The sequence below is a fragment of the Leopardus geoffroyi genome, chromosome C3 (genome assembly GCF_018350155.1).
Source record: "Leopardus geoffroyi isolate Oge1 chromosome C3, O.geoffroyi_Oge1_pat1.0, whole genome shotgun sequence".
Taxonomy (NCBI): Eukaryota; Metazoa; Chordata; class Mammalia; order Carnivora; family Felidae; genus Leopardus; species Leopardus geoffroyi.
Window position 1 is genome coordinate 38,944,354 of NC_059338.1, and position 23,193 is coordinate 38,967,546.

The 23,193-nt window shown below is 37.1% G+C and overlaps 1 protein-coding gene across 10 annotated transcripts in view; it reads left to right on the forward strand.

The window, feature by feature from the left end:
* The window catches only part of RPS6KC1 (ribosomal protein S6 kinase C1), a 225,490-nt gene that overhangs the window by 14,978 nt on the left and 187,319 nt on the right, over nt 1-23,193 (forward strand). For 9 of the 10 annotated variants that reach the window (XM_045452516.1, XM_045452515.1, XM_045452511.1 and 6 more), the window contains exons 3-4: nt 5,584-5,704; nt 19,971-20,086. In XM_045452516.1, the coding sequence (XP_045308472.1) occupies nt 5,584-5,704; nt 19,971-20,086 (237 nt within the window). Of the gene's footprint in view, nt 1-627; nt 745-5,583; nt 5,705-19,970; nt 20,087-23,193 lie in introns of all 10 variants that reach the window. The other variant, XM_045452521.1, reaches the window with a different exon arrangement.

Genomic DNA, 23,193 nt, shown 5'->3' on the forward strand with positions numbered 1-23,193 from the left:
GATTCTACAGCAGTTTTTTTTTTTTTTTTTTTTCCATTTAAATTTTAATGTGTTTAGGTGGAGTATGTATTTGCTAACAAGTCCCACTGCTCCTTACTTAAGCCTGGCTTGATTCATACATTTAAGTTGATTGTTTGGTACTGGTTGATTTGAGTGTGTGACCATCAGGCTTAGACCATATTTGAACTTTTATACATGATCATTTCTTGCTATATTTGATCCAGTATTTGTTTTTGTCCTATGGTTAAAAAGAGTTTAAAAGATTTCGTACTATTTTCCTTAGGGATTTTAAGATATCTCACTTTTCCCCCTCAGTAGCCAGGAAGGGAATATTTTAATATTGTTATCTTGGAAGAAAAGGATATATCAATTTCTATGTCTATATCCTCCCAAAAAGGAAGTGAAAGTAATTTGCACCATTCTTTAAAGTACTCTCTCTACTTAAGTGTCAATTGGTTAGTGTGAACTTTCTTTAAAATTCTTCTAATTATGTTGAATTAATAGTATAGGCTGTTCTGCTTTTGAAATTTTACAACTCTGTTAAAATTAAAAATGGGTTGTATTTCCTTTGAATACATTGTCTGATTGCTATGCTGTAGTTTGTAGCTTGATGTTCCCATTTTCCAGGGAGAATCCTGAACCAACCCATCCATGAACATACTCTCTGCCATTTCCTTAATCCTTTTTTGGGGAAAACTCTTTTATAATAACAACTGTTGGTGAACCATTCATCAGAATACTCTTGTAAGTGTCCTTTAGTTAGATGATTGCATGGTCCTTTGTTAGAAATGATATAAAAATTTTTTTAAATGTCTTCTGTCTGGTTGGCTTCTTAAAATATAAAATGACTTAGAAATTATAACAACACTTTAGCTTCTCATGTATTTCATTTAAACATTGGAATTCTCATTTAGGAGAGAAATTCACTACCCAGAATTTGTTTCCATTTTCTTGCCTTTCACTTTCTCTCTCCTGTTAACAGATTCATTTAGTTAACTGTTTTAGAATTTAATCAGGCTTCCCAAGAGCTATCGAGGATTAGAAGATGTACTGTTAGTCCAACCAAATATAGGGCCAGTAATATGCTATCCTTCCAAAACCAGCGACATTTTGCTGGTTTCCTTTTCTGGTTTTCTTTGATAGATGTATTCGCACATGCTTGGCACATGCTACCGGGTAGCAGTGTCTTCTAACTAAGAATGCTGAAATACCCACATGGAATAAACTTAAAATTACCCAGGATAGATTAAAAAAAAATTGTTTTTTATCCCTTAAAAATTCCCTCTAAAGGAGCACCTGGGTGGCTCAGTCGATTGAACCACTGACTCTTGATTTCGGCTCAGGTCATGATCTCATGGTTTGGGAGTTCGAGCTGGAGTTGGGCTCCATGCCGATAGTGTGGCGCCTGCTTGGAGCCTGATTTTTCTGCCCCTTCCCTACTCACGCTCTGTCACCCAAAATAAATAAATAAACTTAAAAAAAATTCCCTCTAATTTTTATTTTATATATTTTGAAAATGTTTATTTATTTTGAGAGGAAGACAAGTGGGGGAGGGACAGAGAGAGAGGGAGAGAGAATCCCAAGCAGGCTCCATGCTAAGCATGGAGCCCCACTCTTGGCTCAGTCTCACAACTGTGAGATCATGACCTGAGCTGAAATCAAGAGTTGGACACTTAACAACGGAGCCACCCAGGCGCCCTCTAAGTTTTTATTTTTTAATAGCAGCATGGGAAAATCTGAGGGGACAGCAGCAGTTAATGGGACCTCTCGTTCAGTAGATTCTCAAAAGCATGAACACCTGCAGAAAAGAAAGAACTAGAGATATATTGTGCTCTCCCTCTCCTACCTTTAAAAAAAAAAGTAACCTATAACTCTGTTTCTCTATAGATAGTAGATTTCACTGGTGAAATTTGGGAAAGGAGAACTGAAATAGAACTTTCTATGTTATCACATCAGAAATCTGTTAAGTCATTTCATAAATAAAATAATTTTTAAAAAACTATTTGAGAACATTTAGAAATGTGTCAAGGGAAAGAAGAGTCTTGAAAAGGGGAGGAAGAAAATCCATAAGGAAATACAGTAGTGACGTTGGTTGCAAGAAAAGATGATTCAGCAATTTTAAATACTCTATCAGAGGACAGACTTAATTGAATGAGTGGCTTTGTTTATGAGATCTACAGGTTTTTGCTCTCATTAAGTGAAATTATCTGAAAAGATAACATTTATTTTCTGTAAAAATTATTTTAAGGGAATGTTTTAATGAAAGTTAAGCTTTTACTAAAGTGGTAGTCTATATATGATTGTCACTGAAGTAATATTTAATTGAGGAATTTTATGCAAAGTAACTTTCACGAATAAGAAATTTCTGCAGGGTCGGTTCAATAAAGCAATAGCTATTATGCAACTTTTTTTGTAATAGGAAAGAATTATTAGGGAAAGTAATTTTTTGCATGCATCTTTTGGGACTTTGTGTAGTCCAGTTACAAACATCAGTACTTGCTAATGTAATGGAAGTATGCTTTTGTTCACTTTTCCATTTGGAAGATTTCTAGAAATGTCCAAGGTTACAAGGAGTATGAAGAAAAAAAGGCAGTAGATGGTGACACTTTGTGATGCTTTGGTTTCCTTCATTTCTTGAGGGTTTATATTTGCTCTTAGGTATTTTGGTTCTGTAGCTTCAGTGTTGAGAATAAGGAGTATGTGAGTGAATAAATTAGGCATGATGAAGAGTCTCACCTTTGGGGCTCTAATTCTTACTCTGATAGACTATCTGCCAGTTTATAGACCATGTTATTATCATTATTGTGATTAAGTTGTTAACTTTTGCCCCTTAAGTTACTCTGCCTTTATTTAAAAATGGCCCTAACTAGAATAGAAATTTTATCTGCAGATTTAATTTAATTTAATTGTTTCTAAGAGCTACAGTCTTTCAAATAGCTCTTATATCTCGTTTATAAAGGCTTTGGGGATGGCATTTACCATATGCAAAGCCCATCACCCATTTCTTCCTTAAGCCGTTGGCAACATGGTGCCATTGTAATTTGATATGTTTTAAAAATATAAAAATAACATTGTTGTTTTTCCTATGATAGAATTATTTTCCCGTATCAAAACTAGAAACTACAGAGAAGCAAAAAATATGAAAATTGAAGTCACTTGTAAGCTCACTGTCCAGAGACCGTTTCCTTTTCGAGTGTTGTTTTGGCTGTCTTAGTTGTTAGCTCCTCTTGCTCTGTCTTTTACTGGGACTCTTGGTTCTTTGCTGTCAGCTTTTGTCCCATTCACTTTTGTTTTAAAATAAAATCTCTTCTTCCATCCAAGTGGACTGTGTCATGGCACAACTAAGCTTCTTCTTTTTTTTTTTTTAACTTTTAAAAAAAATATTTATTTTTGAGAGAGACAGAGACAGAATGCAAGTGGGTTTGGGACAGAGAGAGAGACACAGAATATGAAGCAGGCTCCAGGCTCCGAGCTGTCAACACAGAGCCCGACGCAGGGCTCGAACTTACAAGCTGTGAGATCATGACCTGAGCCAAAGTCGGATGCTTAAACTGACTGAACCACCCAGGTGCCCCACAGCTAAGCTTCTTAAACGCTTACTTTGCACTTGGTTTCCTCTTCCTAACTTCTGGCTGGCCTCTCAGTGTTAGGGTTTGCCATTGTTTTGTTGTTAGATTCCTCACGTTACCGATGCTGAGAAACCTTTCCTGAGTGATTGCCACCTCTCTGCTGATGATTCCCAAATTAATACATCTTGCTTAGTTCTCACTCTTGAACTCCAAATCTGTGTCAAATATGTCTAAAATTGAACTTTGTTCTTATCTTAAAAGTTTCTTCTCCCTTTTTCTTCACTTTAGAGAGTAGGACCATGATTTATTCAGTTGCAAAAGCCCAAATTCTAGTAATTATATTTGACCTCTCACTCTCCTTTACAAACTTCATCCCCAGTCCCTTCTCTCTCTATTTTTGTTGGTCTAATTGCTACTTCCCTTCAGTATGCTTACCTAAGATAAGACCTTCTGTAGGTGCTCCTTCCATAACTCCCTTGGGCTTCCTCATCTGCATCTATCACACTGTCTTGTGACATCATCACTGTGTTGGCTTATCCTGCCCAACTAGGCTGGGAAGTCTTTGAAGGCAGGTGCTGCGTTCTCATTTCTTCATCCTTTGTGCTTACAGAGAGCCTAGCACAGAATAGGGTCTTGAAAATAATTGTTTTGGTGACTATTTTTGTTGTTGAGTAAATAAATGAGAGGAAGCATCCAGAGGAGACAGTTTAGATTAATTCAAATTATAGTCTGACTAGTCTCCTAGGATTAATAACTATATTAAAAACAAGAAACTCATCATGGTAGAATTTTAGGCAGTATGATAAAATTTAGTGAAGAATTTCTTACATGCAGAGAGTAATTTTTTGACAAGAGTCTCTTAAATCACACTTGATTACCTGCATGGCCTAAGATTTGCTTATTAGCGTTACACTCTATTGAGTTCGTTAGAAGTTCTTAGGTTTTTAAGAAGCAAAGACCCTAGTATACCAGTAATGAAATTTAAAACTCAGTTTTACCCTATTTTGTGGAGACTGAGGGGCCGAATCAGTGATATCAAAGTTGTGTCAAATCTGTTTTCTTTTTACTAATTTAATCTGAATAAGGTTAAATAGTAATTCAAGTTAATGGAAGTAAACTTTACGTGTTTTATAATCTGGATGACTTATTTTCTGTGTTGAAATATACTAGGTTTAATGATATTGTTTTCAGGATTCATCTTGCCTTAAGAAATCTTTACTATTACTTTTAACTGGGATTTGTGAAATAAGATTTATGAAATGTAAACGTTCAGGTTAATTACTTGCTACACAACCATTTCTTTTTCCATATTAATTAGTTTATCCTTTTAGGCAAATGGTGTGTGGGTACTTGATGTTTAAAAATTGTCTAAATTAGCTATTTTGTGTTTATAAACATGCTGTTTTTGAGACAGAATATGTATTTTGACATCTGGCTTGTTTCAGGCCAATAGTAATTGATTTTTGAAGAGGTTAAGTGACATTTTAGATAGACCTTCTTTGTACCAGGTTGAATATTTTTGCAGTATGAAGAAAACAGTACTTGTTTAAAATGAAATTTAAAAACCAAAGCAGAAAAGTTAGAGAAAGAATTGCTGTTTTGCATGGTGTGTGTGTGTGTGTGTGTGTGTGTGTGTATAATTTTATTTTAGAGATAGAGAGTGTGTGCGCGAGTGGGGGAGAGGGGCAGAGGGAGAGAGAGAATCTTAAGTAGGTTCCATGCTTAGTGCAGAGCCCGACACAGGGCTCAATCCCACCACCCTGGGATCATGACCTGAGCTGAAATCAAGAATCGGACACACCCGACTAAGCCACCCAAGTGCCCCAGCTACTTTATGTTTTTAATTAACTATTATTATTTAATTTCAGACAGTTAACCATGTTGATTCAAACATATATTTGTTTGCCTTTGCATGACAGTTTGAGCTCTTTAATGGAAAAAGATTATTTGTTCAGATATCTGAACCTATGTAGTTTCACTGTGAGGTACACATTTAATTTTCCTTTCTCTTTAGATAATCGTATGGAAGAGATACAGTGACTTTAAGAAACTACACAAGGAACTATGGCAAATTCACAAAAACTTATTCCGACATTCAGAATTGTTTCCTCCATTTGCTAAAGGGATAGTGTTTGGTAAGTGACGATTTTGAAATTGTGACTTTAAAAAGTGATGATTGGCTAATCATGTGTATGTACTGAACCCTGAAATAATGTACTCTGAAATCAAAAGCCCATTATGAAGATCATTCACATCATGCAGCATGCACTTGAAGTTATTTTTTCACGTTCGTGGTATAGGTTGATTATTCAGAATGCATTTATTCTTCCCTTTTGTGAAACAACACCATACCAACAACTCCAACTCCAGCCCGTCAAGCAAATAAAAAATAAAAACATGTGGGAACACAACAAGAGATGATATTGAATTATGGTTCTGAAGTTTGGGGATTTTGAAAACTTTTTACTTTGTATATTTTTTCTGATACCTTCCTTATAATGTGAATGGTTGCAGTTTGAGGCACCCAACCAGGCCAGATGCGGACATTTTGGGATGGGCTCTGGGTATACTGATTGAGTAACACCTGTTAGGTTCGTGGCTTTGCAAGATGTTAACACAAAACTGAAGCACAGAGAGTCTCAGTCCTCTGTTCCTGCTTGCCCTGCTGCCGGTGGTGTGTGTGTGATAGATACTTCATGGGGCTCATGCTCTAGCAGATTCTGTTGCCAGTTCCTGCCTGCGGCTCCCTGCCTTCTGCTCTTGACATGCTGACACCACAGCAGAGAGTTTCCTGCTTATCAGTCCCAGCCTGCAGGTTCTTGTCCATCAACTTTGGCCTTCCTGCCATAGGACAGCTCTAGCTGGGGTAACCCAGCTAATTTTGTCATTCAGTGTGCCGCAGCCACACTATCTCCAGTGAGATGTGAACTCCAACTTGAGAAGGAGATGCTCCTTCCAACTCTTGCCTCTGGTTCTCTCCCTGAACTCTAGGGTATTCCTTAGAGTTCTCTGTTCTTCCCTTTTAGTAGTTAATCCTGTGCAAATAGTTAATAATTCTTTGTAAGACTTTCTCTGTTCAAATTGCTGTGTGGACTCCATTTTCGGGGTGGACCCTGGCTGCTGCAGAGACCATTATTTGGGTAGTAGATATACTCATTGCCAATCGCTTTTGTGTTCTTTCAGCAGATGGAGTCAGGAAACATGCATTTATGCACATTGCATACATTGTACATACTTGACTCATATGCACATCTGCATACATATGTGTATGAGCGATGTATACATTTATATACACTACATGTACATATTTTACAATTGTTTGTAATAGCTTTTCCCAGCAAATTTTTGTATGTTCACTTCTATTCCTGCCCCCTCCATCCCCTAAGATTTTGGATTTCTGGTCTTGGTTAGAAATGTCTCCCAATTCCTCCATTTGCTCGTGAGATGATTTTTAGAGCTTAAAAAAATTAAAAAAAATTTTTTTAATGTTTATTTATTTTTGAGAGAGGGAGACACAGAATCTGGGCAGGCTCCAGGCTCTGAGCTGTCGGCACAGAGCCCGATACAGGGCTCAAACCCACGAACCGCAAGATCGTGACGTGAGCTGAAGTTGGACGCTTAACCAATTGAGCCACCCAGCCGCCCCTAAAAAAATTCTTTTTAATATCCATGCGGAATTTATATTTGAATGGGATGTCAGATAATACTTCATTTTTATGTTTCTTTCAGATGGATAGACATCTAAGGTATTTATTAAATAATATGTATTTTTCCCAATGAAATGGATGACATCTTCATTACACATTAACTTTTCACATGCATTGCCACTAATTAAAAGTTTTTTCTTTTGTGGCATTTGTTTATTTTTATATTAATACCTATTTCTGTACCATGTTGATTTTTGTGCAGTGGCTTTGTAGAGTATATTCTGATACCAGCTGCATTTCTCATTGACATTGGGGAAATTGCTGCCTTTCAAGATAGACCTGGAATTCCTAGGGTTTTTATATTGGTAATTCTAAGAAGCCATGCCAGTTATCTGTTTATTTCCTCTTAGCTTCAAGTTCCTTCTTTCATTTTCTGTTCTACATGAATGGATTGGACTCTTTAGGAATTTTTCCTTTATAGAGTATGCTGTTCACAGTCGAGGATGCTGGAAGGGGCACTGACAGAGGGTAAAGGGGCTTCTCTTCCATCTTCCAGTGTGCTATGAATTTTGTTTTTCTTTTTGCTCCCCCTGCACTGTTGCCAGAGGCATTTTGCCTCAGCTGTACACCTAAAGCACAGTCTGCCGATAAGCTTGCATCCCCAGCCAGTTTGGTGGCCACTTAGTTGAGTACCCCAAGGCACCCCAGGTCTATTGGAGAGTGGGCTTCTGACTCTCTAACTTCCTGAAGGTTGTTTCCTGCAGGCACTGTGAACCCCAGACCTTGTTGCTTTGCAGGTGAGCAGGCTCCTGATTCCCCCCCTCTCCTGCATGCCTATCTGCCGGCCTTGGCCTGCCTTTACCCCAGAAACTTGTTTCCCACGACCTTTCCAACACAGACATTGTGTACTCCAGGCCTTGTGTTACTTTGCTTGTAAGTGGGCTCCCGGCATTGTGACTCTTGTGTTGCTAGTCTCCTAGTCTTGTCCCATGTGAACTCTGGAGGGGTCTTTCTTGCTTTTCTGGCACTGTGGCCCACCTCTGGCTCAAGAAATCCAGCTAACTTTAACTTCTCTCCCATTCAGTGACTACAACCACATCTTCTCCAGGAGGATCCCAATCCCAACTTTGGGGAGGCGTTCCCCTTCCAGGTTGTTCCTTCCTTAGATACTTTCCTTTTCCCTGGGGTATTCTTCAGAGTTTTAATAAGTTAAACTGTTGTCTAATAGTCTTTATATTAAGCTTTCCTTGTTCAAATTACTATGTGGATTTGGTCTCTACACTGACCCTACTGATGCTCTCTTTGATTTAGGAAGAAGTCTGAATGATTTGAAATTATCCAGTTTCCATCGGCTTGTAGTTTACATGGAATAGTGATTTTTTCAGGTTGATTGCAGGACCACAGTATTCACTGAGCTTTATTTACACTTGCTTCTGCAGGATATTTTGCATGTTTCACAACTCCTTGAGATCTGGGGACAAGATACAGAGACACATAATGGTATAGTAACATCAGTGGCATTTATGCCATTATTCCAGAATGGAGTGGCCATCAACAGCTTTTTTGCTACAATTCTTTAATGCTAACACATACTTAATATTAACAATTCATGATAGGGGTGCCTGGGTGGCTCAGTCGGTTAAGCGTCTGACTTCGGGTCAGGTCATGATCTCACGGTTTGTGAGTTTGAGTCCCGTGTTGGGCTCTGTGCTGACAGCTCAGAGCCTGGAGCCTGCTTCAGATTCTGTCTCCCTCTCTCTCTGCTCCTCCCCACTCAGACTCTCTCTCTCTTGCTCGTTCTCTGTCAAAAATTAATAAACATTAAAAAAAAATTTCATGATCTATAATGATATCTTGAAATATAACTAATGTAAAGAGGTATCTGAGGTTCATAATTACAAAGGAAAGCATTTGTATTTTCTTAGGTGAAAAGCAATTGAGGGATGTGGTCAGTAGCAATAGGACCATTAGTTTTGATGACACCATCGTTTTGTTCTCCTAGGAAGCATTAGGGGATCCATAAACTCTTGTTAATCTTTGCTTGCTTTTGGGTCTTTGAGCCCCAACATTCCATGGTGTTCACATTTTTGGTGCCTTCTGTTCATCGTTATTACCCAGTATCTATGGTTTCTTACTTGTTTTCCTGACAGTTTTCGGATTAAAAGTATAGTTGTGTTTTGCCATTGAACTGCTACCTCTTTGGACCATGATTTTGCTGCTATTAAGAGTCTTCTTTGATTAATATCAACCCAACCATAATTATGTGGAAATTTTAAAAGCACACTTAATTCAAGAAACATTTTAAAAATAGGCACTGTGGGTATGATGACTCAGCTTCTGTCTTCAAACTTAGTCTTCTGTAGCTAAGTGAGCATTATGATCTAGAAGTTCTGAAAGAGAGGTTCTTTAGTATGTGGCATCCTTACCATCAAGTTTTTAAGTTTTGTGGTAGTCTACTTTTTTTAAAATTGAAGTACAATTGACATATAATATGACATGAATTTCAGGTGTACAACATAGTGATGAAACATGTACATACATTATGAACTCCATGCAATGATAGTACCATCTGTCATCATGCAAAATTATTATGATATTATTGACTGTATTCCCTATGTTATACTTTACATCCCTGTGACTTATTTATTTTATAACTGGAAGTTTATACCTCTTAATCCCCTTCACCAAATATATTTTGCCTCTCTCTAAACTCCTTCCCCTCTGGCAACCAGTTTTGTTCTCTGTATTTATGAATCTGTTTCTGTTTTGTTTGCTCATTTGTTTTTTAGATTCCATATGTAAGTGAAATTGTACTGTAAATGTCTTTCTCTGACTTATTTCACTTAGCATACTACCCTCTAGGTTCATCTGTATTGTCATAACTGGCAAGATTTCGTTCTTTTTTATGGCTGAGTAATATACCATTGTGTGTGTGTGTGTATATGTATACCACATCTTTTTTTTTTATAGTTTATTTATTTATTTTGAGAAACACAGCACAGGAGGGGCAGAGAGAGAAAGAGAGAGAGAATCCACACTGCCAGTGCAGAGCCAGAAGTGAGGCTTGAGCTTACGAACCACAAGATCATGACCTGAGCTGAAATCAAGAGTTGGACACTTAACTGATGGAGCCACCCAGGCGCCCCAATACCGCATCTTCTTTATAATTTCCTTTGTTGATAGACACTTAGATTGCTTCCAGATCTTGGCTGTTATAAGTAATATTGAAATAAACATGGGGTGCATATTTCATTTTGAATTAGTGGTTTCATTTTCTTCAGATAAATACCTAGAATTGGAATTGCTGGATCTTATGGTAGTTCTATTTTTAATGTTTTAAAGAACCTCCACACTGTTTTCCACAGTGGCCGCACCAGTTTACATTTCCACCAAAAGTTGTAAGAGGATTCCCTTTTCTCCACATCTTTGCTGATACCTGTTGTTTCTTGTCTTTTTGATCACAGCCCTGACAAGTGTGAAGTGGATATCTCATTGTGGTTTTGATGTGCGTTTCCCTGATGATGAGTGATAAGCATCTTTTCATGTGTCTGTTGGCTATCTGTGTGTCTTCCTTGGAAATATGTCCATTTAGATCCTCTACCCATTTTTTTAACTGTATCATTTATTTTTTTTGGTGTTGAATTGTATGAATTCTTTATCTATTTGGGATATTAACCCCAGTGACACCCTACTTTAATTATGATGATGCAAATAATTAAAAAAAATTCCCCAATCTGAGGAGTTTTAAGAATCATGCTTCTGAACTCACACCAAAAGGTGTTCTTGGTATATTCTAAAAAATAAGAAACCTCCCTCATACTTAGCTGTCTTTTCTCCCTCTTTCTGTCTGTTTCCTAGACACAACTGTGTGATTAGAGGCTGCTTTATTCTCACTTATGTCAGGACCAAGCCTGACACATAATTGCCTAAAAAATAAGTTGAACAAAAAGAATGAGTTAGGATTTAAGAGACGAAGTAGTTATATGCAGTGAGATCATTGAAAGTCAATCTCAAGGCAAAAATTAAAAAGTTAGGTTATACTTAGTATGGGGATATAAATGCACAACAGGAAGAGTATAAATTTGCACAGTTTTTGGAAGTCAGTTTAAAATACATCTTTTTCGGGGCGCCTGGGTGGCTCAGTCGGTTAAGCATCCGACTTTGGCTCAGGTCATGATCTCACGGCTCATGAGTTTGAGTCCCACGTCAGGCTCTGTGCTGACAGCTCAGAGCCTGGAGCCTGTTTCAGATTCTGTGTCTCCCTCTCTCTCTCTGACCCTCCCCCGTTCATGCTCTGTCTCTCTGTGTCTCAAAAGTAAATAAACGTTAAAAAAAAAAAATTTTACAAAAAAAAAATATATCTTTTTCTAACAAGGCTGTTTTTAGTAAATTTTACTACATATCTGTTCTCACCTTTGCATAAGAGATATTTATTAATGAAAAAAGATATTTATCAATGATTGTTAGATGTTTTAGTCTCACAAGTCTCCTTAGCAATCTTAAAAATTATTGAACATCTCAAAATACTGTTTATGTAGTTGGACCTGTTAATATTTACTAGAAATTTAAAAATATTATTGTATAAAATGAAAAATAGAGTATATTACATGTTAATATTTTTTTTATTTAAATTAAAAAAATTTTTTTAACCTCTATACCCAACGTGGGGCTCAAACTCATGACCCTGAAATCAGGAGTTGCTGCTCTACCAAGTGAGCCAGCCAGGCCTCCTCTGCATATTAATATTTTTATGAAAAATAGCTTTTCCAAAGGAAAAAAAATTGTAAGAATGGCATTAACTTACATTTGTGAGTTAGTGCTTGGATCAACAAAAGACAGCTAGATTTTCATATTTGCTTCTGGATCCACTTGGTGGTGACACATTGCTTTAATTGAAGTATATGGAGAAAATTCAGGGTCATGCAGATGATGTAGTTGAAAAAGGGAGGAGTATTTTAATAGCTTTTCAGGTAATTGAAGATACACCCAAACTTAGTAAGTGGTAATTTCTTAAAAGTTTAGTTGCATTATGGAATCTGAAATCCTATCAACAAATCTTTGGTACTTTGTTATATTAGAATGCATTATTTCGGACTTTGTTGTATTAAAATTTATTAATCTGTCTTAAATTTGAATGCATCTTTTACCTGTGCATGAGCTTGTAATATCATGCGTTGGTCACGCGAAAAATATCGGTTCCCTTAGTTATGCAGATGTTGCATATGTTGACCCATTTAATTGTATAATATCCCCAAATGGTTAATAGTACCACAAATCTTTAAAGGAAATATTTTAAGTATTAGAAAGCTGTCAAGCTTGCAGCGACTTAATGCCTTGAATTCCATCACTGACAACAATGCTATTGTTAGTTTTCCTTGAGGATTGGGCCCACTTTATTTATGTGGGTTTTTTTCTAATTTTTATTTTTTCTTAATATTTATTTATTTTTGAGAGAGACAGAGACAGAATGCGAGTGGGTTAGGGGCAGAGAGAGAGGGAGACACAGAATCCGAAGCAGGCTCCAGGGACTGAGCTGTCAGCACAGAGCCCGACGCGGGGCTCGAAATCATGGACCGTGAGATCATGATCTGAGCCGAAGCCGGACGCTCATCTGACTGAGCCACCCAGGCACCCTGTTTATGTGGGTTTTGTCTTGTTTTGTTTTGTTTTGAGGACGTTTCTGCCAGATATCCGAATCTCAATGGTTGTAGTTTTTTTTTTTTTTCTAGAAATGATCTCAAGAGTTGAAACTTAGTAAAGTTAATAATTTTTATTGCTTCATCAAGGTCATTCTTAAGTGAAACTGGCATTTAAAAATTTTTTTAGTATGAGTTAGGAGTATGGTGATTACTAGTAAGTATAGTTTGGTGCCATTGTCTTGATTCATGCTCCGAGGTTTGCAGTTTTACTGCCATTGCTTTTAGTTGATCTGTGCAGATGTCGATGTGGTGAAAAAATGCAACTGTTGTCTTAATAGTATTATGAAAATAGTTCTGACCTTGTCGATCCCTTGCAAGGCCTTTAGGGAACCCCAGCAGTCTGCAGATCACATTTTGAGAATGTACACACACACAATTGTGTGCACACATAGGTACATGCATATGGGTGTTCTTCGCAGCATTTTCATAGAAGAAAACTGCACATAAGCTGAATTTTCTCATTATGTGATTGTACAGATATGCCATAATGTTTAGCCAATTAATGGACTTATTTAGCTATTTGAAATATACTGGTGTGGAAAGATGTCCAAGCTATATTTTTTAGACACAGACAACAAATGTTGCACAGCAGTACATTTGGTGAGATCCCATCTGTGTTTGAATAGACATACATAATTGTGTGAAGACATAATCTGCACACATTTGTGTAATGTATGGACCCCCTCAGGGTGTGGGAGGAGGGAAGTTTTATTTTATACCTTCTGTACTGTGGAATTTAACTGCATCCGTATATCTTTAATATTGGGAGGTACACAGCCCAGCTTCTTAAACAAACGCTTGTCACTGAGTGAAAGGGAGTGGTTTCTAAATGGGTCGAGATTTGTGGCTGCTATTGCTGTTGCTAATGGATTATCTTCAACTTTTCTCCACATCCTTACATATTGTAGAATGAAAGTTTCTTATTAATCTTAATAAGTAAGCAATTTATCTCTCTTAGTAAATGGTACAGTCCATTTGTAATACTTGATAACTGCAGTGAACCCTGCAGGCAGCAGCTGTGGTTGGGGTGGGGGTGGATTGTTGGTTAATCGTCTATATTTTTAACTCCTCTCACATTTTTAGTATGTAAATTTCAGTAGCAAAAGAGAATCCTATCGCACTTTACACAACCATCAAAAATGTAGTGACTATTCTCGTGGTATAGTGAAAAAAAGAACATGCCTTTTGGAATCAGATGGCTTTAGGCCCAGATCTTCTAACCATTATTTACTAGCAGTGTGGTTGTATACAAATTAACATCTGAGTCTATTTTCTTATTGTTAAGATCGGGATGATACCTTTGTGTTCTGTGGATTATCTGCCATGTGTCTAGCTCAGTGCTCGACACATACCTGCTATTGTTAGCTATCCCCTGTTGCTCAGTTTACCTCTAATGTACCTCTGGTGCTCAGTTTACCTCTAATGCTCTCTTGTGTCTCTGACTTTAGTGTTGTACTGCTCTGCTGTGAACTTCCTTGTTAGCCTCTCAGACCATAAGATGTCTCCTTACTTAGGAAGTTTTCCATTTCCTTTAGGCTTAGTTGTTTTCCCCTTCCAGTTGTACATCTCACTGGTAGGTATATCACTGGACTTATTTTTTTCAATTGTTTTTAATTTGCAGAATTTTTAAGATTACAGAAAAACCTGCAGAAGAATAGTGTGGTAAATACTTTTATACCTTCGGCCCTAGTCCATTGATTGTTAACAATTTGCCACATTTTTTATAACTCTCTATGTATCTCTTGTTTTCTTTCTGAACCATTCAAGCTGCAGATATTGTAACATTTCACCCCTGCGTTTCATGTATCTATCCCCTATAACCATAATCCCTTATCACACTCAAGAAATTTAACACTGATACAATGATATTATCACATATGCAGTCCATATTCATATTTCCTCAGTTGTTCTAAAAATGTCCTTTTTAGGTTTGTTTTTGGATCTAGGATCATGCCTCTAGGATAATCTAGAGTATTCCTGTACATTTTTTGTCTTTCATGACAATGACATTTTTAAAGTGTGTAAGACATTTGTTTTGTAGGTTTCAAAGTCTCCACCTGTCTGATTGCTTTCTCAGGACTAGATCATTGTTTTGTTTGTTTTGTTAGATCTGTTATCACACTTTGATTTCCTATGAGAAAGAGAAAAGCAGTTCCTGACAGCTAAGAGAGAATTGGCCTGGTGCTACCTATTCATTTGACCTTGGTGTTTCCTAGAGTTGGTCTGGCATTCACATCTAGGCTGTGGTGTTCTCCTGTTGAACATAAGCAGTTTCACAGAAACATTAGACAGGGTCACTCTGTGTCCTTGGATCAAGACAAAAGCAAGACCATAGACAAGATCGTGTCTGAACACAGACAAAAACATCAACATTGGTAAAGTCACAAAAATGATCAAGCATATCTTCATCCTTGCTACCGTAAGTGACTATTGCTTCTTTATAAATTATAGCCTTAGCTTCTCTTCATTCTTCTTGCCTCATAGTAAGATTTATTAAAATTAGGATTATAGAATTAGATAGAATTCATAGAACCATAGAGTTATCTCTACTTTCCAACAGAATCAACACCAAAGCCCCTACTTCTTTAAACCTTTCCCAAAAGTACCTAACACAAGCCCGTATCCTGTAAATCCATTCTAACACCCTCTTCATGAAATCCTCCAGGGTTCCCAATGGCATTCATTTTCCCTCGTTACAAGGAGTAATTAATCCAGCTCATTCATTTGCAGGTATATTCTTAGTGCTGTTGACTAGAGAGAATTTACACCCAAGAACCTTGGCCTCTCGGGGTGCCTGGGTAGCTCAGTCGGTTGAGTGTTGGACTCTGATTTTAGCTCCGATCATAATTCCAGGGTCATGGGATGGAGCCCCGTGTTGGGCTCTGCACTGAGCATAGAGCCTGCTTGAGATATTCTCTCTCTCCCTCCCTCTCTCTCTCTCTCCCCCTCTCTCCCCCTCTCCCCGTCCCCTCTCCCCGTCCCCTCTCCCCTCCCCACTTCCCTTCCTCTCCCCTCTCCCCAACTAGCATATGTGCTCTTTCTTTCAAAAAAATAATTAAAAATAATATTAAAAAAAAAAAAAAGAATCTTGACCTCTCTTTGTTTTTACCCTGAATGAATTTTTGATTCAGTTAAGAATCAGCATCAAGCTTTTCTAGCTAGTTTCTTACTGGTCAAGGACAGCTTTTCGTTCCATATAACCAGTTTTTGATTGTTGACATTTGCATTTTTAAAAAGTTGCAAGCTCTGATATCTGGATGTTGTTCTACATAGAAAAAAAAAAAAAAAGAATATTCCAAAGATAGCTTATAAATCAAAGAGAGACACCCTTATTTCCAGTGATTTACCAGCTTAAATAGAATCTTTGAATCTAATTTTTCCTCCCACAGCTTTTAATAAAGCATGGTTGGGTAATTGGAAGTGGGGGACTGGCTTATATATAATGTATACGTACTCACACACGAATAATATAGTATCTAATATTGCACAGGGGCGCCTGGGTGGCTCAGTCGGTTAAGCGTCCGACTTTGGCTCAGGTCATGATCTCGCGGTCCGTGAGTTCGAGCCCCGCATCAGGCTCTGTGCTGACAGCTCAGAGCCTGGAGCCTGTTTCAGATTCTGTGTCTCCCTCTCTCTCTGATCCTCCCCCTTTCATGCTGTCTCTCCCTGTCTCAAAAATAAACATTAAAAAAAATTTAAAAAAAATGTAATATTGCACAGGAAACCTTCTTATGAAAAGTATGTTTTGCATTTTCTGTTGCAAATTACTTATAATTTTTCTACTCTTTTCACAGGAAAATAAACATTGACCCTGTGAATGGAAATAAAAAGTGGTGATAAAGAAGTACCTGTTTATGATTTCTCATTGTTGCTGCTTTCAAGTGCAGTTTAGATGATACTAAAGGACCAACAACTAGAGAATAGCCACTAGGGTGTTGGCTACCATTGGGATGCCTGTTGGATCTTGCTACTTTTTAAAAAAAATTAAAAAAAAAAATTTTTTTTTTTTTAACGTTTATTTATTTTTGAGACAGGGAGAGACAGAGCATGAACGGGGAGGGTCAGAGAGAGGGAGACACAGAATCCGAAACAGTCTCCAGGCTCTGAGCCATCAGCACAGAGCCTGACGCGGGGCTTGAACTCACGAACCGCGAGATCATGACCTGAGCCAAAGTCGGACGCGTAACCGACTGAGCCACCCAGGCACCCCAAAAATTTTAAAATTAGGTGCCTTTGTTAAATACATTAAGGCCAGTAGTTATTCGATTAAAATTCATCTGCTTCTTTTTTGTTTATGTTACAAATAGTATTTTTTGTTACTGGTATTCTGAAATATCTTAAGAACAAAGAAGTGAGCATGTTCTTTCATCGTATTTGTTCTGATGGTAGGATTCAGTGTAATTGAACCTTTTAATACATAAGCCTTTATTTTTGGTTGTGTTCCATTCTGAAAAATATTTTAATTCATTTCTGCTTGTCCAAGTTTAGTGGAATGGAAGTGCATAGATCAATAGAAGTACAACAAAGACGTGCTTTAATCTTTTTGGAAGTTGATACACTCATTGCTTGTATTTTAGTCTAGCTTAATAGGGAGGTTGGATGAATCATTGATTACACTTAGGATTGAAGCTCCCAAATTCATATGTATTTGTTTTAGCTACTAAATAATTTTTTTAGGATGTCATTAAAAAGTAGCGAGTTTTCTATTAAAATTTCTCAACAAGTACATAGTGCATTTAAAGATAATATCAGGTAGTCTTGTGGGTTAAAATATAGTATGATTTTTTTGTACATTTCCTGGATTTTTCTATAGATGTTCACAAAATTATTAATACTCATAGGCACTGGAATTAACTTTTTTGTGTAAAGCTTAAACATATTGGACTTTAATCATAAGTACCATTGTATTCTTAGTTTCTTATTTAGACAAGAAGGAATAATGGATATTTAACTGTTATTTTAACCTGTTTGGCCAGTAGATTTTTCCCAAGACTGAATAACCTAGATTTTTTCAGGCCAGAAAATTTGCTTTACGGGTAGGGGCTCTTGGAAGTTTGTTTCCAGATAATATTATTGTTAGATAAGCTAGCACATCATTTTAGATTTTTTTTTGGGAGAATTGAGTTTAATTGAATTGTTGCATATGACACGCGAACTAATAGAAACATAGATTTAGCATAACGTATATTAGGTTTGGTTTCTTATGACAAAACTTAAAACCAGATAGAGGTCAATTTCTTTCTCATGGTATGAGATCCAAAGGTAGCTTTAGGCAGGGCAGCTCTACAGTAATCAGGAATCCAAGTTCCTGCCTTGTTGCTCTGTCATTTTTAACCTCCCATGTCATAGTCCTTCCTAGAAAGGGACAAGGAAAAAGAAGACAAGGCTATCTCTTAAAGAGATTTTCAGGACGCCACAATATAACTTTTTTGTCTGTTATTGGCCAGAACTCAGTCCATGTCCACATATAACTGTTGCAAGACAAGCTGGCAATGTAGTGGTTTCTTGAGGGGGTGGGGGTTGCCATGTCCACTGTTAGAAATTGGGGATTATTTTACTAAGGAAGAAGGTACGAACAGATACTGGGCTGGCAACTGGCAGCCTGTTGTATAGTATAAATAAAGCAGCGTTTTGAATGTTAGAGATCCTCTAATTGACTGCCGCTTGCCGGTTAACCTTTACTGGGCTCTGGGCTCTTTGATGATGCTGATAAAAGTTAGAGACTCATTCCCTAGGAAGATGTAGCTGTGGACACATGCGTGGAATTTTGTAGGATTGCTGTCTTTGGAACTCATCCATTAAGGCAAGCAGTTTATTTATGGATCACTGTTAAGATTTTTTATTAATGAAAAATGACTGTCTTCTAGGAAAGAATGTTCTGTTAAAAGACCGTTCTTTCTCACTGACATAGTCAAGTATGAGTTAATTAGCAGGCTCTGTATGCTAGATATTGTGATGATACTTCAACATTCAGAGGCATCGTGATTAATTTCTTAAGTGCTAGTTATGTGCCTGTCGTGGGACTGGAAGTCTTAAGTACATTGTTTATTTTCTCCATTTTACAAATGAAGAAATTATCTAAGATTTTATAGCTAGTAAGTGAGAGAGCTGGAATTTACACCCAGGTCTAACTCTAAAACCATTTCTGTTAGTTTTCATGAAGTAGACACTTCCCCATAAGCATGAGATGCATTGAGCTGAGGGTGTTTAGCGGTTCAGTGTCAAATTCTTGTCTTGGTTTACATAATGAGGAATCTCTTTGTGCCTCAGTTTTCTGTTAATGTTTTGCAGAGCCACTTAAAATGTGATGGTGCTCCTCTTTTTATTTTGTATTTTTTAAGCCTGAATTGCAATCAGTATGATACGTGAGCTATGACAAATGTCAACTGGTAATCTGATCTAAGAGTAGTACAAAATAATCATATTTTAAAATGTCTTATCAGCATTCAAATTGCATATAGCATTGAAAAAAATTCTATGAAAACCACCTCTCGATCACCTTGTAAATCAGAGCTCACTGGTGCTGTGAGTACTGTCTTTCTTTCCATAAGCCTGCTGTCACGCGCACATGGAGTTTGGCTTAAAAGCTTTTTGCTTCAAGCTGAGGGTTTTGACCCCACTGATATACAGATGTTCTCATAATTTCCTCTCTTCGGCTCCTTTATAAATCAAAAAGAGTGGGAAAAGGGAAAATTATATGAGTAATTACAGTATGAAATTACTGTGGAAAACCATTTCATTTCTTTATAATTCTTTTCAACTTGAGTTTCAAATCACCAGCTTCTTAAACGGTAAGTTTCTTACATTGACAGGCCTTCGACTATGGCTGCACCACTGATTTATCACTTGACACTTCTGCCTTTTGTTTTATGAGAAACATTATTTTCTTTCTTAGTGAGAGTACCTCTGACTCCGATTGTGCAGACTTGACTTTAGAAGACTGTGTAGTAAGGCAGTGATAGGCCTGTCACTTCTTTCTGATCTGTGAACGTAAACTTTCACTAACTGGCGTTTGATCCTTCCTTCCTTAAGTCTTGATTCTTATTTCATTCTAGGACGATTTGATGAAACTGTCATCGAAGAGAGAAGACAGTGTGCAGAAGATTTGCTACAGTTCTCTGCCAATATCCCCGCTCTTTATAACAGTAAACAGCTTGAAGATTTTTTCAAGGTTTGACAGTCTTCCTGAAATATTTTGTACTTTATTAAATATTTCTGTTTTCTAATTTGTCGTAAGGCAGGATTCAAGGTTTTTTTTTGTTTTTTTTTTTTTTTACAAAACGTCACTTACTATTGGATTTCATTACTCACTGAAATAAGTAGAAGTTAGTAGCTAAACAACAATGTCTTTGGCATATCTTCTGATTTTAGTGTAGAAATGGATAAGATTTTTGATTCATAGGTTTTAAAAAATTGGTGCAGAGGGCTTAGAGATTATCTCATTCACTCTATCATAATTGAAATACATTAAAAAAATTTAAGTATCATGAAATTTCAGTTGCTGCATTCACTTTTCGAGGTGTCTTTCAGTGGTAGACTCTTTGGGATAGAAACCACTGTAAGTTGATACTCAATTTGTTATAATTGTACTACTTTGTATTAGAGATAGACCAAAAATGGTCACTATACAATTTTAGAGAAGTAGGTTAGTACAAATTATATTACCAGAATCATTGGATATGAGTATTTTCAGTTTCTTGACATGTAAGGTTTTCATTCTGAGTTATTTATCATTTTAATTAAAAAATTTTTTAATGTTTATTTATTTTTGAGAGAGAGAGAAAGCGGGGGAGGTGTACAGAGAGAGGGAGACACAGAGTCAGAAGCAGGCTTCAGGTTCCAAGCTCACAGCACAGAGCCTGATGCAGGGCTTGAACCCACAAACTGTGAGGTCATGACCTGAGCCAAAGTCTGACCCTCAACTGACTGAGCCACCCAGGTGCCCCATGAGTTCTTTATAATTTTATATAATTTTACAGTTTTCTGATTTATTCTGCATTGAACCTGTGCAAGTCGTCAGTTGGTATCAATGTCTTTAATGACCACAGTTTTCCTATTGCCTTTAGACTTCTAGAAAAAAGCTAGGTGATTGTGCCATACTTGTTTTTTTCCTTCTTTGTGTAAATGTAATTTATTTGTATAAATGCAATTTGTTAGAACATACAGCCAGTGAGGTATATGAGTAGTGGGAGTTTTAAATTTCCTGATGGCAGTGGATCTACCAAAGGAAAATATTTTTTATGAAAAATGTTTTATGAAAATAAAATATGAAAATATTTTAATTTACTGAAGAGAGTTGATGTTTTGAAAAATATTACAGACTTTACAGTAATAAAAATAGTAATAGGAAAGTTTATAGTAACAAGATTTCTAGTGATTGACTTCGTTGCTTAATTTTACATTACTGTGTGAACTAGGCCAAGATGATGAATGTGGCTTTGTTTATGGTGTACTGCAGATCTTTAGGATAGAAGGCCAAATCAAATTGGTACAGTATTTGCCCTTTGTTGTTCTTGGTTACAACCGTATCTATGTGGCAAGGAGTCTATGCTTATAGAAAAAGGCAGCTTTATTAAGCAAGAAGGATATGACTTGATAGAAGTTGTGAAAAGCAGTCATGCAAATTATCACATGCCAAGGGCTAAAAAAAATCAGTCTAGGAAAATAGGAGTCAGATCTTAGACCTTGAAGAATTTATTTTTTTATTTATTTATTTATTTTTTTTCAACGTTTATTTATTTTTGGGACAGAGAGAGACAGAGCATGAACGGGGGAGGGGCAGAGAGAGAGGGAGACACAGAATCGGAAACAGGCTCCAGGCTCTGAGCCATCAGCCCAGAGCCTGATGCGGGGCTCGAACTCATGGACCGCGAGATCGTGACCTGGCTGAAGTCGGACGCTTAACCGACTGCGCCACCCAGGCGCCCCCGAAGAATTTAAATAAAAGTTACCTGTTCATTCTGTTTCCTTTGGATCTGGCAATTCCTGATTATAACTGCTGCTGGATGATACTTACTTTTTAAAAAAGGCTTTGTGCTGTGAGAGAAGAAGAGAAAAGAATACATTGGGCACTTCAAGGGAAGTCAAGCTAGTTTTAGAAAATGTATTAGAAATACTTTAGGTAGTCTGCTGGGCAACAGAGGGATACTGATTGGGTATTATCACAGCAGTAGTAATCAGTCTCTAAATAAACAATGAAAAAGCTTAACCGTATTAACTTAAACAAGAAAGGGGTGTCTTTGTCTCTTACAACAGGAAGTTGAGTGAGGAAGATAGGATGTCGCTGGCACAGAGCTCAATAATGTCCTCCAGAGCCTTAGCTTTAGCTTCCTTGTTTGGGGCGTGAAAGGAAAAGGGCCAATAAATGAATGCATGCCAGTTTTTAAAAGCTTTCCTAGACATTCTGCCTAGAGGTAGTCCTTCTTACATCCAGTAGACCAGAACTGGGTTACAGGACCGTCTGTAGCTTCAGAAAAGTCTGGGTGTGTGACTCTTTTGGCTTTCTAGTTCTGATTGTGGATGAAGGTATGAACGGGAGGTTTTTGGGTAGTCAGGTCACAGGGTGTGCTACAATAACGTGTAGGTTTTTTGTTTGTTTGTTTGTGTGTTTGTTTGTGGAAACATTGATGGTATTTACCACATTGCAAATGACCACATAGTCAAATGATTTGATTTTTTTTTTTTTTTAACATACACAGGAGTAGAAGGAGTGCTACAAAGTGCTAGAATGAGTCTCTGTTACTCATTACTCATCTTAAAAAATTACCAGTTTATTGCCAAATGTTTTTCATCTATATCTTTCCATGTGTACTCTTTGCTGTTTATGTATATGTATGTATGTTCGTATGTATATATGCATTTATGGTTTTATTGACATACTTTAAAATTTACCAATTGTAAGTGTACCATTCAGTGACTTTCAGTAAATTTATAGAGTTGTGCAACTGTCACATTTCTGCCACCTAAGCAAGTTTCTCTGTGCCCCTTTACTGGCAGTCTCCTTTTCCAGCCCCGTCCCTAGGTAACTACTTACCTGTTTTCTGACTATAGATTTACCTTTTCAGGACATTTCAATTACACAGAATCACACAGTATGTGGCCTTTTGTTCTGGTTTCTTTCACTTAATGTTTTCACATAATGTTTTGAGTTTTATCCACATTCTATCACGTATCAGTCTTCTGTTCCTTTATGTCGCTGGAAAGTATTCTGTTATATAGATCATACTATGTTTTGTTTATCCATTGGCAAATTGACAGACATTTGGTTTGTTTTCAGTT